Source organism: Erythranthe guttata, chromosome 12, assembly GCF_056151865.1.
Source record: "Erythranthe guttata isolate IM_541 chromosome 12, IM_541, whole genome shotgun sequence".
NCBI classification, from domain to species: Eukaryota; Viridiplantae; Streptophyta; class Magnoliopsida; order Lamiales; family Phrymaceae; genus Erythranthe; species Erythranthe guttata.
In genome coordinates, this window is record NC_142544.1 from 17,851,480 (window position 1) to 17,867,552 (window position 16,073).

At 40.2% G+C, this 16,073-nt stretch overlaps 2 protein-coding genes across 13 annotated transcripts; one reads left to right on the top strand and one right to left on the bottom strand.

The window, feature by feature from the left end:
- On the top strand, positions 1–10,026 carry LOC105964842 (methyl-CpG-binding domain-containing protein 9). The gene is made up of 10 exons (XM_012989352.2): positions 1–844; positions 2,942–3,533; positions 3,667–4,740; positions 4,814–5,392; positions 5,548–5,847; positions 5,984–6,319; positions 6,459–6,557; positions 6,711–7,148; positions 7,353–9,176; positions 9,300–10,026. The coding sequence occupies exons 1-10, from the start codon at positions 477–479 to the stop codon at positions 9,654–9,656; spliced, it is 5,967 nt and encodes a 1,988-aa protein (XP_012844806.2). The 5' UTR covers positions 1–476; the 3' UTR covers positions 9,657–10,026.
- A 295-nt stretch (positions 10,027–10,321) lies between these two features.
- On the bottom strand, positions 10,322–15,949 carry LOC105964843 (splicing factor PWI domain-containing protein / RNA recognition motif (RRM)-containing protein). Of its 12 annotated transcripts, XM_012989358.2 has the most exons (9): positions 15,319–15,909; positions 14,819–14,906; positions 14,178–14,193; positions 13,752–13,999; positions 13,441–13,590; positions 12,575–13,019; positions 11,818–12,474; positions 11,140–11,726; positions 10,322–10,896 (listed from the first exon to the last, which is right to left on the bottom strand). In XM_012989358.2, exons 2-9 carry the CDS (start codon positions 14,897–14,899, stop codon positions 10,651–10,653), a joined length of 2,430 nt encoding a protein of 809 aa, XP_012844812.1. In that variant the 5' UTR covers positions 14,900–14,906; positions 15,319–15,909; the 3' UTR covers positions 10,322–10,650. The 12 variants fall into 12 exon arrangements, with proteins under 12 accessions (XP_012844812.1, XP_088683293.1, XP_012844811.1 ...); XM_088827167.1 differs by lacking the exon at positions 14,819–14,906 and having other exon boundaries at positions 11,140–11,723; XM_012989357.2 differs by lacking the exon at positions 14,819–14,906 and having other exon boundaries at positions 15,319–15,904.
- Between the last annotated feature and the right edge of the window lie 124 nt (positions 15,950–16,073).

Genomic DNA, 16,073 nt, shown 5'->3' on the forward strand with positions numbered 1-16,073 from the left:
ACCCCCGTTTCCCCGGTTTCTCTTTCTACATCAATTTCAAGAATCCCCGCCCGCGGCACTCACCCCCACCACCCCCACCCCCCACCCCCGCCGGCTCGCCCCTTCGTCTTCTCTCTCTCTATATATCCAAAATTCTCCTAACAACAACTCAGAATTGATTCCTTGTTTCGTCCCCATTCTCTCTCTTTCTCTCTCTAGAGCTTTCTCTCTCACCGCTCCCGTTTTTTCCGTGCTTTACTGCTCTGGGATTTTAATTTCTACCTAACCAATTTCGTCACTACTCTCACTCGGTGTTCCTTTCTCCATTTCTCCCATCGAAAACCCCCTTTTTGCAGACTCCAATTCTTCTTCCCTCCCACCGAATTCTGCTTTATTCATCGATTTTATATTTGCCCCAATTTTTTTGTTACGCTACTCGGTGGTAGCTGTGAGTTTTGTGAATTTTTTTTGTTGAATTAATAATTTACCCCTGATAAATGGATGCTCAAAACATCAACAGAAATGAGAGCGCCAAAATGGCGTTCCCTATAGATCTCAACGAAACGCCGATGCCGTCGCCGCGGGAAGCGTTTGACGATGCTGTTTTAGGGAGTGCTAGCATTTCCGTTTGTTCTGTGTGCAGGAAGGGGGTACCAGTGGGGCGGCTTCCTGCCAGAGCGACGGAGGAGCAGCGGCAGCAGTTTAAATGCTTCCGGTGCTTGCTGAAAAAAGACGCCGGAGTCAGCACCAGCGGCGGCGGAGTTGATATGGGGCGTTTTGACATCAACGCCTCACCTCCTCTCGAGACGGAGGAGGTGGATGATGTTGCTGTCCCGGCTGGCCGGGACGGAAATGGTGGTGGCCAGTAAGATTTTTTTACCTTTTTCTTTACCCTTTAATTCTTCATTTCTTTTTAATTATCTTTAAATGCTTGATGTTCCTTTTGTTTAAGTGGTTGTGTGTGCTTTTTCTGGTTCTTCTACGTGCTTGATTGATTTGTATGTGATTGTTTGAGTTATCGGTGATCTTTCAGAGGTGAAAGGTACAAAACTATTGATTTTTTTTTCTTTTTAATTTTATTAAATGATATATAAAATGTGTAATGTGACCACCAGTGGGCCAATTGAGTTGGGTAATTTTTTGTACTAAATCTTAGACTGGAGTTATTGATGTTCATTTTCATGCTCAAACAAACTGAATTATTTTTCAAAATTAGATAAGAAGGGGCAAAAGATACACCAAATCGGTAGCATAAATAGGCATGTTTAATACATTAATGAAAAGAAAATACCTGTTTTGATACGTCTGTTACGTTCCGGTTGCATTCTGCCATGGATTGAAAAAAAATGCCTTCTCATCGATCCAGATCTTTGTTCCAGTTGCCTTTTTTTCTGGTCAAGGAATCATGACAAAATGAAAAAAGAATTATAAGAACATGATTTTTTTTCTTATCATCTGTCTACATTGCATTTGCAATTGAAAGCACTTTGCACTGGCTATCATGGAAAAACCTTATGAAAAAAATAAAGCAGAAGTGCTTACCAGTTGGTCTGGATGGTGATGAGAAATGCAGGAAGGGGAAAGGGATTAAATAAGGGGGGATGTGGCGGCTACTCTATTTTTTGGTGCTTTAACCTTCCAATGCCTCCCCATTTCCCTTTTAAATCTAGGGTTTCCTGTATCGCTTTCGGAAGTTGGGCTAACACCCATATAACTTGTTTGGGCCAAAAATCTTCAGTTCCGGAGGCCCTTATAAATGATTTTTTGGGCCGAAAAACATTTACTACTGAATTATCAATATTCGAACCGAATGTGAATTTGTTTTTTCTCCGTTGTATGTTCCACACATGAATTCAACTTACAGCTGAGCCTAGTTAATGTATGTTATCAGGGGCGATGCATTTTAATGCTTGAATGTGAATTATGTGATAGGTTTCTTTGTATGGTTTGCATTAAATTTGAATCGCAAACGTCTAAATGCCGTGAAATTAGCGTATGTACCTTGGTAATATGATTTATTTTCCCAAGGCAGAGTAAAAGAATAAAAATATTTTTGGACAAGTTTTATGAAGTGGTTCGTATTTCTTTCTTTGTTTAGTTTACACTCCAATCTTTGACACACACACACACACACACACACATATATATATATATATATATATATATATATGTGTGTGTGTATATACGTGTCCATGTATTTTTTCGTTTTATTTATGCTCTTTCCATGAAAAATACAACAGTTAGAACAATGTCAATGCCCAGCCCTGAAAGTTAACTCAGCATTATAATAATGTAGTATTAAGAATATATGTAAATGCACAAATAGAGGAAATGTAGCCTTCAATTAGCTAATATGCCCCTTTTGTATATAATGCATGTTTTAATTATTGAAACTTTCCACAGTGCATGTTAATGATAGATTTGTGTCTTTGAATAGTATAACTACTCGATCCTTGTTACTCACAAGTAGAAAACTAGAGGCCTGTAGTTGTTTTGTCTTTAACGTTTCTTTGCTTTATTATTATATCAGATTTTCATGATTGTTGTGTTGTTGTGATTGACATATATAGTTCCACAATTCCCATTCTTGATTTTCCATGTTTTATATCTTGTTCACATGTATCTTCTGAGAGTGTATGTAATGGACACGTTTATTTGGTGTTAATGCTAGCCTTAAATGCGGAACCGCAACCTGCCATCAATTTATTATACATTCATCTCTTATACATTTACTTTTGCTACTATAGATATACTCATGCATTTTTCCTATTAACGTCTACGACCTCACAAAATCAAGAAGTTTGAATTGTCTTAATGTTCTGCAAGTCTTTTATATGGCATTGAATTTAATGTCATCCCCGTTGCCGTCATGTTTAAATTGCATATTTATATTTAATCTCAACAATCAATTTTTTTTTTTCATTCTACATCTCATTGAATCTCAAGTATTTCCAATTTGCAGATTGCAGGGCACAATGAGTTCTTTCTTCCACCACATCACAAGAAGGCAACTGAATCCTGTGCTGGAGGATATTAGGCATAATCTTCCAAAGACATCACCTATTGCGACAAAATCTGCTACTCCATCAGAGTTTACAGCTGAGAGTCCAAACATGCTGTATCTACAAACTCTTAGAGAATATATTTCTCAAAGAGCAGGCTCTTTAGGAGAAGGTTGGCATGTGGAATTTGAATTCTGCAATAAAAGATACAAAACCTCTGCTGTCTATATAGCACCTGATGGAAGTAGGTTCAAGTCGATGGAGGATGTCGCTAGCCGCTTAGGGTTGCCATCACAGTTTTGCTGTTTGGAGACCGATAATAGAAGCAACGAATATGCCTATATCCCGAGCATATTCAGAACTCATCCAGCAAATAAAGACTCAGTTTTTCTGGCAGCTCAAAATTGCAGCCAAAGAAACAAGATTCTGAGGGACTGCAACAGCCATGGTTTCTTTTCCAGCTCAGGGATAGCTGGTTCTGAAACTAATTATAACAAGAGTATGAAGGTACCTGGGTTCCCGGGAAATAGCAGCCAGCAAGATGGTTTCCCTGTGAGTGTATGCTTTAACTACAAATTGTTACTCAATTTTACCGAAATTTACACTTTCACCTATTTGTTTTGGGGATTTATGCTGGTTTCCTGTGCTATTGTTATAATCTGAATTTGTGTTCTCTGTTTTTCAGGATGGCTTCCCAGTTCAATTTCAGGACTTCTGCCTTATATCAGCTGGCAGTGTTGATCAACGGCCTTCATACCATAACGCCGACCAAATATGGCCTGTTGGTTACAGATGTAGCTGGCATGATAGGATTACTGGATCTCTTTTTGTATGTGATGTTGCAGATGGTGGTGATTGCGGCCCCATTTTCAAGATTCACAGGTATCCATGCACCATGCAGTCGATACCAGTTGGCTCAACTATCCTCTCAAAGAAAAGACCAGTTTCCTGCAAAGGGGATGACATGGCGAGGAAAGATTATTTGGCCACATCCCAGGTGGTTGATGATGATAGTATATCTTCAATAACCCTGCTGAATGAAGATAGCCCCCCCTGCCTAGACAATTGTGTCTCTGTTTCAAAGAGAGAAGATGAGGTTTATAACTCCCAAGAAGACAATTCTTCAAATTTATTTCTTCCTCAGGGAACAGGAAATTCCATACGTGATGTTGTAAGACTAAATGATACCACTGGGGAATTTCAAGTTGAGGGCAGGTCAACATCGTTTGTGTGGGAGATGGTTTCTAAGGCGTTGTTATACGGTTGCCATGAGATATATAAACAGAAGGGTGTAGTTAAGTTTTTCTGCTGCCATGATGCATATGGAATGAATGAAAACCCGGACAGTACCGATTCTCTATCGAGATACTGTTGTTCTGATGTCTCGATGAGCATCCCTCGTTTGGTTCAGAATGAGAACGAGTTTAACATGGCTTGTGAAAAGCTGTTGGTTTGGTTAAACCAGGACAGGTTTGGATTAGATGCAGATTTTGTTCAGGAGATTATAGAACAACTTCCTGGAGTTACTGGTTGTCCAGAATATAAAAAACTGAACGACAGAAAAAATAATTCAGGAGTACAAACAGTCGGAAGTGGGTTTTTGCAGGCTGAACGGAATGGAAACACTGCTTCTGAAACGTCTAAGAGATCTCTCTTAAAATTGAGTGACACAGAAGGCGTCTTAAAGCGAGGTCCATGTCCCCCGGGGAAGACACTTAACTCGAAGCTTCCGTTGTATTTGATGGGTGATGCTCTGCAGGTACCATGAAGTCCTTTTGTTTAATTAAATTTATATATATTCTACATGCTTATTTTTCCCTCTCTGTTATCAGGTTTGGGAGCTTGTGTGGCGTTTCACAGAGGTTCTAGGGCTTGGAAAACCCTTTTCCTTTCAGGAATTCGAATCAGAACTTGTAAGTCCTTGGTCAGAAAGCTACACGTTGGATTCAAGACATGGAAATTTGGACATTGGAGAAGCTGCTCTCTCTAGTGGTGCGAAGGTTTCTGAACCAGGAGGAGATTGTCTTGGTAGGTCTAAGGGTCTTCTCTTGGGAAAGATGCTTGGCTCGCTGCTGGAACTGCTCGTTGGTGAACTTTTATCAAAAGCATCTGCATATGTATGCCCTAATCTTGATACAGGAGAAATAAAATCAAGACGAGGCAGGAAGAAAGATTTGGATAGTTTGGCTGCTTTGAAGAAAGCAAAACTCGATATGCTGCCTGTCAATGGACTTACTTGGCATGAAATTTCTCGGAGATACATTTTGGCTGTGATGTGCATGGAGGGAAATCTTGATTCTGCAGAGATTGCCAGCCGAGAGAGCGGGAAAGTTTTCCATTGCCTGCGAGGTGACGGCGGAATACTTTGTGGGGCTCTTACGGGCATAGCTGCACTGGAGGGCGATGCAGTGGTGCGTGTTACTGTCCTTTATTTTTATTTTTTTATTTATTATACTTGTGTTAACTGTAAGCAACCTGCAAATTCACCCTCTGTAGATAGCACCTTCACCCTTTAACTGTTAAACATTTATTGAGTTATCATGTTCTAATACATTTTGTTTTTCAGGTTCTTGCAGATGCTACGAAGGAAATATTTGGTTCATTGAAGAGTAAAAATGAGATTACAGTATCTGAGAGAGAATCTGATACCACTGGTGCTCAGACAGTTGAGGTGAATGACTCTGTCATACCTGAGTGGGCTCAAGTGCTTGAACCTGTAAGAAAGCTGCCCACAAATGTTGGAGCCCGGATCCGAAGGTGCATTAACGAAGCTTTGGAGAAAAATCCTCCCGAATGGGCCAAGCAGATGCTGGAACACTCTATTAGCAAGGAAGTTTACAAGGGTAACGCATCAGGACCAACTAAGGTAATTTCTTGGTCTAGAGTTAAAAATTTCAGATTTTTTCATTCAAAAAAGACGTCTTCTCTGCAAATCCCACATATTGCGAGTTGTATATGCGAATATGATGTGACATTAACTCTTCATTACTGATCGAATGCAGAGAGCAGTTATCCAAGTCCTTGCAAATGTGAGCAGTGAAAATCCACAGCAGAAGGTTGAGAAGAAAGAGAAGATAAAGGTTAAGACCAATCTCGCTGATCTCATCACCAAACAATGTCGTATTGTGCTCCACCGTACTGCTTCTTCAGACGAAGATAGAGTCTTCTGCAATCTTTTGGCAAGGATAGTTTTGAACCCCAATGATAATGACGACGAAGGGGTTCTTGGGTATCCTGCAATGGTGTCTCGACCTTTAGACTTCAGGACTATTGATCTCAGATTGGCTGCTGGAGCTTATGGTGGTTCACATGAAACATTTTTTGATGATGTTCAGGAGGTATGTAATTCAATAATGGGTTGACTATTGTTCTAAGAAGGATTGTAGCACAAGAATACAACTTCTAATGATTTTATAAGCGTATATAATCACGTCGTAGATCTTAAAATACATTAGTTTCTGACTCATGTTTTTGTAGGTTTGGCGCAACATACGCATTGCATATGGTGATCGACCTGATTTGATTGACGTGGTTGAGAACTTGTCCAAAAAGTTTGAAGAGCTTTACGAGAAAGAGGTTGGTTGATGTTGTTTTCTTGTGTTTTAATGAGGGTTTCTTGATATTTGATATGCGTCTTTGTGGGAATTTTTTTGGGCTGCTTCAATGTGGTATTTATTTTGGATCAATTGATGTGTTTCGGAGCTTTGATATGCTTGTATTTTATCTCAGGTCATGACCTTTGTCCATAAAATTGCTGAGAATGTCAATGCTAGTGATTTGAGTGCTGATGCTATAAAAGAGAGAGATGATTTGCTTGTTCAGGCGTGTAATAGCTCACTTCCTAGAGCTCCTTGGGATGAAGGCATATGTAAAGTGTGTGGAATGGACAAAGACGATGACAATGTTCTCTTATGCGATAAATGTGATTCTGAGTATCATAGATATTGTCTAAGTCCTCCACTTCTGAAAATTCCAGAAGGAAACTGGTATTGCCCTTCATGTGTTACTGGTCAGGCTATATCTTACAGCACATCCTATGGGTCAGTTGCAACTCAATGCAGGAAAAGAAAACATCAGGGGGAATTCACGTCCAAGTTTTTGGAAGAACTGGCTCGATTGGCAAAACTGATGGAGATAAAAGAATATTGGGAATTCACAATTGAGGAGGTAAGTCATCAAACATTTCTTCGTGTTCAACATTTTGCGAGTAAACCAACATACAATGTGCTTAGGAGGCTGTCCTGGTCAAACAAACTAGAGAACTTTGTGTTTAATCTTATGACCGCTTTATATAGTCCACTTGTAGTTCTTAAATTATTGCATGCAAACCTTTCTTGATCTCTTCTTTAATCCTGTGTTTTGTTGGTGCAGAGAATATTCTTCATGAAGTTCTTGTTTGACGAGGCTTTAAATTCTGCTACTATTCGAGAGCATATGGATCAAAGTTCCTCCCGTGCTGCTGATTTGCAGCAAAAACTACGCTCTCTCACTTACGAATTGAAGGTCCTGAAGGCAAAGGAAGACATGCTTGGGTTGAGCACAGAGAAAGTCAATTCTGGTGGACGGGGAGATATGAAATCAGATGCATCATCTTATCTGCTTCTCACTGAAAATAGCTCAAGAATACCATCTGAAAAGGGCAGCCATCTTTCGTCTCTCTCAGCCTTCACACGACTGGAAGAAAGACCTTCCTTAAACGAACAGCCTAATCAGCCTCCGCTATTATCTACCATTCCTGCACCTGTAAGTTCAGCTCAAGAATCTCGTGGCAATCCTGATAAGCTTTCGTCACAAGACAACAGCCTCAAGGCGGCCACAGTTAAGAGTGATATTTCCAGTATGCGGGACTCGATTGCTTCCATAGAATTGGAACTGCTGAAGGTATCCCTTCGAAAGGATTTCTTGGGGCGAGATTCTAACGGCAGAGTTTACTGGGGTTTTTACTGTCCTGGTGCTCGCCCATGGATTATGGCTTGTGGAGATTTGGCATTCAAGGAGAGGTGTCCTGAAGAATTCATTGGTGTTCCTGATTCTCACAAATGGATGTACTATGAATCAGATGATGAGATTGAGAAACTAGTTGGATGGCTGAGAGAGAATAATCCAAGGGAGAGAGAATTAAAGGAGTCTATTTTGCAATTGCAAAATAACAAACTGAAAGACTCGCAGTATACTGAAAATCACATCCTAAGCAAAGCAGAGGAAAACCGTAGCGAAAGAAAAGCCTCGTCAGCTAATATTTTGTCTACAAAGGCAATGGCCAGTTTGGAAAATAAATTTGGTCCTCTGTTGGGGACCAGGGCTACTGATGCTCGTCAGAATCTAGCTTCTGGACTAAGTCCAGATTGTCGAATGTATAGATGTGAGTGCCTAGAGCTGTTGTGGCCTTCTAATAACCATTGTGCTTCTTGTCATCAGAGTTTTCCAACCACTGAGGAACTAGGACAGCATTTGAAAGAAAATTGCAAACCAGCGGCACCTGTTCCTAAGAGAAGCCAGACAACTGAAGATGTCTCTAAGCGCAAGAAGTTGAAAATTGTATCTTCACAGGAGAAACGCCCTGGTGATATGGGCATTCTTCAGACATCAACGAGTAAGAAGCAAAATGACGGGTCTTCTTTCGCTGACAGATATTATGCTGACTGTCCGTTTAATTTTGAGGAGATTATGACCAGGTTCGTTGTTCCTGGCTCGATCAAGGATGCGGTGAACAGCATAGGACTTATTGGTAATGGTGGCATTCCATCTTTTTCGTCAAGCGGGTCCCTTTATCTTAGTGGAATGCCTACAGATTTGAGTAGTAAACAGCATCACTCGAGTAATGAAGGCAGTGCTGCCATGAACACAAAGGACAATAAAGAATCGAGTAGATTGTCAAGCTGTGCTGAAACCTTCTTAGGTGAGAAGGGATCTGGTGTTGGGAGATTGAAATCCATTTCGATGAGCGGAAGGGAACATGTTTCCTCCATGAAGAACAAGAATGCACTGCTCGGGTTATCGAAAAGTAGTCTGATTCGTGAATCTTCACAAAGACCATTAGTCGGTAGAGCTTCTGAAATTCTGAGGTTTCTTAAGATTAACTTACTTGATATGGATGCTGCTCTGCCACAAGATGCTTTAAGAACGTCTAGGTCTAATGAAGGCAGAAGATATGCATGGCGTGCATTTGTTAAATCAGCGAAATCAATTTATGAGGTTAGTCACGACTTCCTTATTCCTACACATACACACACACACACTTTTCATTTCCCTCTCTTCACTAGGGGCTTAATCGGGTTTCATAATTCATAGTTCTTTCATTCTCTCTTGTCCTTACAGATGGTTCAAGCAATGATCATACTTGAGGACACCATAAGAAGCGAGTACTTGCGAAATGATTGGTGGTATTGGTCATCACCTTCAACAGCAGCTAAAACCACCACTCTCTCGTCCCTTGCTTTGCGCATATACTCTCTAGACGCAGCCATTTCTTACGAAAAACCTCTTCAGAATGGTTCAATCGAGATGCCCGAACCAAGTTGTGCATTAGAAGACGAAGCCCCTCTCAGTAAACTTCTCAAGAATCTTCCAAGTCCTAGCAGCCCGTCATTGCAAAAAACCCCTGAGCCAGATTCAGCCGAGAATCCAAGAACCAGGAGTAGAACTAGCAAGCGGAGGAAAGATCTCAACAGTTGATGTTCTTCGTATTTTTGCCAGTGATATATAACAGAGGGAAAAATTTCCTGCCCCCTTGTATAATTAATATAGAGCTTCATGTATCCATAGATAGAATAGCTGGTTTAAAACCACAGCTGATTTTTTTCTTCCATAAACTGCGGGTATACAGGCACTGTCAAGTCAATAGATGTATGTACACATATAGGAACCTGCTTTACCAGTTTGTAGTGTGTACCATAGTTGTACATTAGTATCAAGTCAGCTTATTCCAGCAGTGAAACTGCTTCTATAATTTTAACAGCCATGTGTACTAATGTATGTGTAATATATTCAAGGGGATGTAAGAAAATGTCAGATTATAATTTCATTTGTGAGATTGCAAGTCAAATTCAACCCTGTGCAGTGAATCATTTTGAGAACTAAAAGGCATTCATCTGTAACTCGAATTTTTTAGTTTGTAAGAATCTCCGGAAACTTGAGCAAAATATTTTTGAGAAAATTAATAAGAATTGTCGATTATCTTTAGACATATTACATAGTATTCGGCTTTACAATTAATCTGAGAACATAGGAGTTGTCTGTAAATTTTTTTGTAAATCCTAAATCAGAAAGGACAAAACTGCAATGCACACCAGAGACTTGCCAAAGAAGAAAACTAAGCATGCCTAATTCTATACATCATGTAAAAAGAGAAGTTCAGTTTACTTTTCATTAAAATCTGAAAATATCTGTTAACCAAGACAAAGGTGTGGCACCATTTTCCTTCAATGTATTGCAACTTCTCCAAGAAGAAAAGAAAAGAAAAGAAAGAAGAATTCTTCTATTGTTCTTGCATGAAATAGGATGATTACAACATGATTCTACACACTGATTATGAAACTGCATCTAAGAGCTAATAGATTGAAAATAGTAAAATTATGATTGGTTGCAAACGATTCCATCTTTAAAACAAAGAAAGGAAAAGGGGGCTGGTGTGCTTCGGAAATATAAACTACCTCAACAGCAACAAAAATTATTTACTTTTCAGTATGCCGTTCTCCACTTTCTTGATCTCGAATATGAGCATTCTCCACATCTTCAGCACAAACATCTCAGCTTCGTCGTCCAATATGCTTTGGAGCCTCTCGAGCATCTCGCCTGCATCAACATGGTCCTGAATGCTAGTCACAATGTAGTCCACAAGTGAAACCTCTTCCTCTCCCAGAAATTCTGTAATCTTTTTTGATACCCACGGTCTCATTCTCTCGTGCAATGCATTCTGTAAAGTACGGAGATAACTTTTTTTAGCAGAGGACCAAAGCAAAAGTACTGTAGATCATGATTAGTATACGTTTCTGTAATTATAGATTATAGCCATGTGTAACGGAGTATAACAACTCCTCGCAACCATACTGATTTTTCACAACATAAAAATAAATAAATGATAGTGACCTTTTCCGATGGACAAATTATCACTAAAATAGAATGCCACAAGAAACCAAACTTTAGGGAAGAGGGTCACCTGATCATAAACCACCCAATTTATCTCGTAAGAAAACAACTCATCTTTGGACTTTGGAATTGTGTCGATCAACTGCTTAGCATTCAAGAGCTTCGGTTTTTCTGGTGTCTTCGTTCTATTTGACCTCTCTCTCTCAAAATTGTCCTTTCGACTCTCCTCGCGGGTTCTAGTAGTGTCTTCTTCATGTCTATTTCGGTCTCGATGACTCGATCTCTCATGAGAACGCCTGTTTTTTTCTTTTTCTACATCAGACTTCTCTTCTTTAGGATTCGCAGTTGAAATACGCTTCACAAATTCTGCTGCAGCAACCATGTTTGCAGATGGATCTTCCGACGTAGAAGATTGAACTACTTGCTGTTCCTCAGTGTAATCAATTGGAACTAGAGGCCTCATCTTTTTTTCCTTGTGTGCATCTTCATCCTCATCCTCCTTGAAAACAGAAGGGACTGCAGTTCGTTTTCCAGACCCTGAAAGACCAAAACCCAACTTTCTAGCTGGCAAATTGCTATTTTGCTGCGCATCTGAAGCAGAATTAGATGATACGACAAACTCGTCACTGATGCCATTCTGTGAAACCCCTTCACCTGCTATTGGCAAAAAAATATTATGATAAAAGATGGAATTTTTCAATTGGAAAAAGGAAAAAAACTGAAACAAGAATTAAGCAGGAAGATTTACCTTCATATGTCTCATGACTTGGTTCATGGTCAAACATATCAACGTTAACCTGGTTAACAGTATTAGTTTCATTCAGCAAAATAGCTTTCTCATGTCCATTAGCTGGTTGATCGGCTATAATTTTCAGAGCCTCAAGCTGTTTCTTCTGTTCTTCCTTGGCCCTCATCTTAGCTTCTGCAATCTCTTCTTCCTCTCTTAATCTATCGGCCTGGTCCTCTTCCTTCTCCCTTTGTCTCCTTCTCCTATCTTCATCGCTGGTCTTGTATTTCCTCTTTTTTCCGTACCCATCATCACCATCACGCTCTTGGTCCATAATTTCCCACTTCCTTTCCTGAGCCCTCTCTTTCTCTCTTTCTCGCTCTCTCTTCTGCCAATGCTCTCTCTCTTTCTCCCTAGCTTCCCACTCTTTTTCGTGTGCCTTAAACCTGCGTTCATCCTCTCGACTCCTGTGTTCTCTGTCCTTCTCCCTCTTAGCTCGTTCTTGCTCCCGTTCTCGCTCGTATTTTTCAAGTTCCCTTTCCTTTTCTCGATTCGTTTCACGGTCTTTGTTTCTATCATGCCTTCTACTCCTATCAGGCGAATTTGTTTCAGTCCTGTCATGCTGACTTGAAGGTTTGCTTTCAGCAGTCTTCTCATCTTCATTTTTCTCTTCTGAGTCTGCAAAATGAAAATGAAGCAAGTCATTGGCATTTAGGAAAACCATAGTAGACGGTACAAGTGTTTCAATGAGACAGTCAAGTTTGCTAGAAACACTCACCATTCTTTGCAAGATCTTCTTCTGATTCCCGATCCCGTGACTCAGAAGGCTGTTCTGAGTTTGAGTTCCCAGGACCATCAACAGGTCTTTGTGGGGGTGGTGGTGGAGGTGGCAGTGGCTTGCTCTTCAACCGTTCCTCTATCATGCCTGCTAGCTTGTCAAGAGCCTCACGGTCTGCTTTCCTGTCTTCATCAGTTACAAGACCAAAACTAGCAGCATCAGGTTTTTCCTTATTCATTTCATTCTCGTCTCTTTTATGTTCATCTGAGGAAGGCTTCGGAGATTCTTCAGAGGACTTGAATATATCGTCCGTCTCAGCATCTGATGCACTAACTGTTTCTTTCTCAGCACCTTCAGTTTCTGATTCTTTAATGCTCTTCAAACTTTCACTTTTCTTTTCTACATAACGTTCAAGATATTCTCTAGTTGCTTGATTAACATTTAACTGCATGTTCATAAAGACCACCAGAAATCAACCAAAGATAAGTTCATTCATCCTTTTTAACTTCCATAACTTATGATGGAAGAGTAACTAGAGAAAGATTCAAGGTCATGCTGCCCAAAGGCAGAGAACACATCCGAAGATAGTGAAGACACAAGATCATGACCGATGTCATTGAAACAAAAAAATAAAAAAATTACCTTGTGCAGAAATACAAACTTAAATATTAGTTATAGTTTATGATCTAGATATCAGCTAGCAGTATAACATACTTTGTGTTGAGCCAAATTCATAACAAATGGGATTGAATTGACATCTTGCTGTGCAGATGCTTAAAGCCAATTCTACATAATACAGTAAGGTTATCAACAGAAAATGTTGATAGGAGAAGTATAGGCAGCAATAGAAAAGAACTTGATCATACCATCAATTCTTGTCCATCGACACTCAGTTTATTAAGTAGTCTCAGTGCACGGAGAACTCCTTCAGCATTCTCAAATTCACAAAACCCAAAGCCTTTTAAAGTTCCAGTGGGATCTTGAGGACGTTTCCAATTCTTCACAGGCCCGCAGAGCTTCAGAAAAATTTAAAAGTCAGACTTGATCACGTGAACATTCAAGCAACCATAATCAAACCAAATTGCACAAAGCAGAGAAACACAAAAAAAAATGAACTCAACAGAAATGATAAGAAAAGGAGAACAAGAGAATAAAGAAGATGGAAATAACATCATACCTGCAGGAGAGGCAGCATGAAATCATTTTCCACCGTCGATGATATCTTTCCAACGTAAACAGTTGTCTGAGGCTTCTCTGCTGGCACAACACCTGGGATAGCAGTTGGCATAGCAACAGGAGGAATGATTGGGCCACGAACTCCAACACCCGGAGGACGTGCCAATAGTGGCATAACACCAATCAATGGCCGTGGAGGAAATGATGGTCGAATCATTGATGCGTAAGGAGAGGGATAACGAAGAACTCCTGCATAAAGGGGACAAAAAAATCTATGCATATTGTCAAGAGTATGCCATAAAAAATATATATCAATCCTTACAAAAGCCGGAAACAAGCATAAAAGGATGCAAGAAAATAAATCAACTGTTGTTACCAAAAAACCATAAGCAAAAAGAGATTGCAGCACAGGCATGACAACACTCACCAGCTGAACATATAACCTGAAGGAACATCAAGAAAATAATATTTGGATTCATGAATCTGGAATGTGTGAACAGGGCATACCTTATGCATCCACTTGCAAAACAGAAGGCATGTGAAAACTATCCAATTTCAGGAACCACAAATGAAGATTTAATTTGAGCAGTGAGACGAGAGACCCAAATTATCACTCATTTAGATACATCAAATAAAATCACAATTTACGGGTCTACAATCTTAAGTATGCCAACTGTAACAAATCTCATAGGCATCATAATATAAGCTAAGAAGCGAAATCCAAATTGCATGATTGAGAAGATTGCAATACCTTGAATTACAGAGCATAGCTGCACTCAACTTTTAGCATAGTCTGCTGCCGGCAGTTCAAATATTAAAATCCCATAAACGGGCTATTCTCATCACGACAATAAAGAGCCTACTTATGAAACAGCAGAACCAAAATTAATTTAGATTGGAAGTGGTCATATTTTTCAGCCTATAGCATGATATTTTGGAAAAATACCCTTTTTATCATTCCGTTATTCCTAATGCGATAGACTCATAAATACTAGTATATTTTATTTCTTTACTTAATGCATACGCAATGGAAATCAAAGAAACCAAGCAAATAAAATGCGTTCATACCAACAAAAAGGAGTTGAAGTGTGAGGGGTACACAGTAGCCTCTAAAGAAGCCCTCCAACCTTTCCCAACGTAATCAATCATGAGTACACTGTAGAGAAAACATCCTGTCATCGATACCCTAATCCAACCAGCACATATCCCCTCCCAATCCCCTTCTTTCACACACATTCTACCATTTTCATTAACACATCACAACACATGACTTCTATATGCATGAAGCTTTGCAAATTCAGCTTGCATTTTCACAAAACTGATCCACAGTGACAAGATACGTGTATGCTCTTTATATTCCTAACCTTACAAATTACACAAATCTAGGGAAGCCCATAATGGAATACGATAAAGCTTAAAATTTGATAATTATGAGTTCAATTTACATCAATTTCATTAAGCATAAGGTATAAGACGCAGAGAAGTGCATCCTAGGCGGAAATAGACACACTGTACAAATTATACATCGAGAGGAAGAAAAAATATTGGAAAAGGAGATAAAAACCCACCCGGAGGCATGGCACCTTGGAGACCAGGCTGCTGCATAGCCGCATAACCATTCGGCATAGGCGGTCCATATCTAATAGGCTGACCAGCCATGCCATAATGCGGCAGCATCATAGGGTGCATCAAAGACAGCGGTGCCTGCGGCGGCGGGCCACTCCCAACTACCGGAGACGACGGTAATACTACTCCCGGAGGTAGTACGCCAGGGGTCTGATACGCCACATGCGGGAATTGCGGAGTGGCAGCGGTTGAAGGCACGGAAACAGGAGGCCCGGCGGCACGGAATGAAGGGTGGATCGGGGGTGGAGGGAGATTCAAAATTGACGGCGGCGGAGCAGCGCTGGGGCTAGGGCTGGAAAGTGGAGGAACTGCTGCGGGCGACGGATCGGGTTGTGAGGGTAGGGCATCCGATTGGGGTTGGCTGGTGACAGGATCTGGGTCGGCGGTCGGAGTTGCTTCTGGCGGTGGTGTAGAGTCCGCCATTGATAGACGATAAGCTCTGGTTTTCCAACTCCGGGAGGTTTTAATTTTTGGGGTTAGAGTTTGGGGCTTGAACCCTAAATTAGCAGCTGAAGAATAAACAAACGCACGTTAATTTTTTTGAGGTGGAATGTAAAAATAAAATTGTGAATCGGGTTTATGACGTGGCATCCTCTCATTGGCTGAATTTTAGCCTTTTTGTTAAATTTTGATTGTCATTAAAATGATTTTAGATTGTTGATTATAAATTTCATTTTTCACAAATATTCTAATTGCA

Excerpts from the sequence above, each read along its gene's own strand:
- LOC105964842 (XM_012989352.2), top strand. The coding sequence starts at position 477 with ATGGATGCTCAAAACATCAACAGAAATGAGAGCGCCAAAATGGCGTTC. Across the intron at positions 6,320-6,458 it reads TTTTTGATGATGTTCAGGAG|GTTTGGCGCAACATACGCAT; the intron begins GTATGTAATTCA and ends ATGTTTTTGTAG. Across the intron at positions 6,558-6,710 it reads AAGAGCTTTACGAGAAAGAG|GTCATGACCTTTGTCCATAA; the intron begins GTTGGTTGATGT and ends ATTTTATCTCAG.
- LOC105964843 (XM_012989353.2), bottom strand. The coding sequence starts at position 15,799 with ATGGCGGACTCTACACCACCGCCAGAAGCAACTCCGACCGCCGACCCA. Across the intron at positions 13,591-13,751 it reads TCATGCTGCCTCTCCTGCAG|CTCTGCGGGCCTGTGAAGAA; the intron begins GTATGATGTTAT and ends ATTTTTCTGAAG. Across the intron at positions 12,475-12,574 it reads AGAAGATCTTGCAAAGAATG|ACTCAGAAGAGAAAAATGAA; the intron begins GTGAGTGTTTCT and ends TTCATTTTGCAG.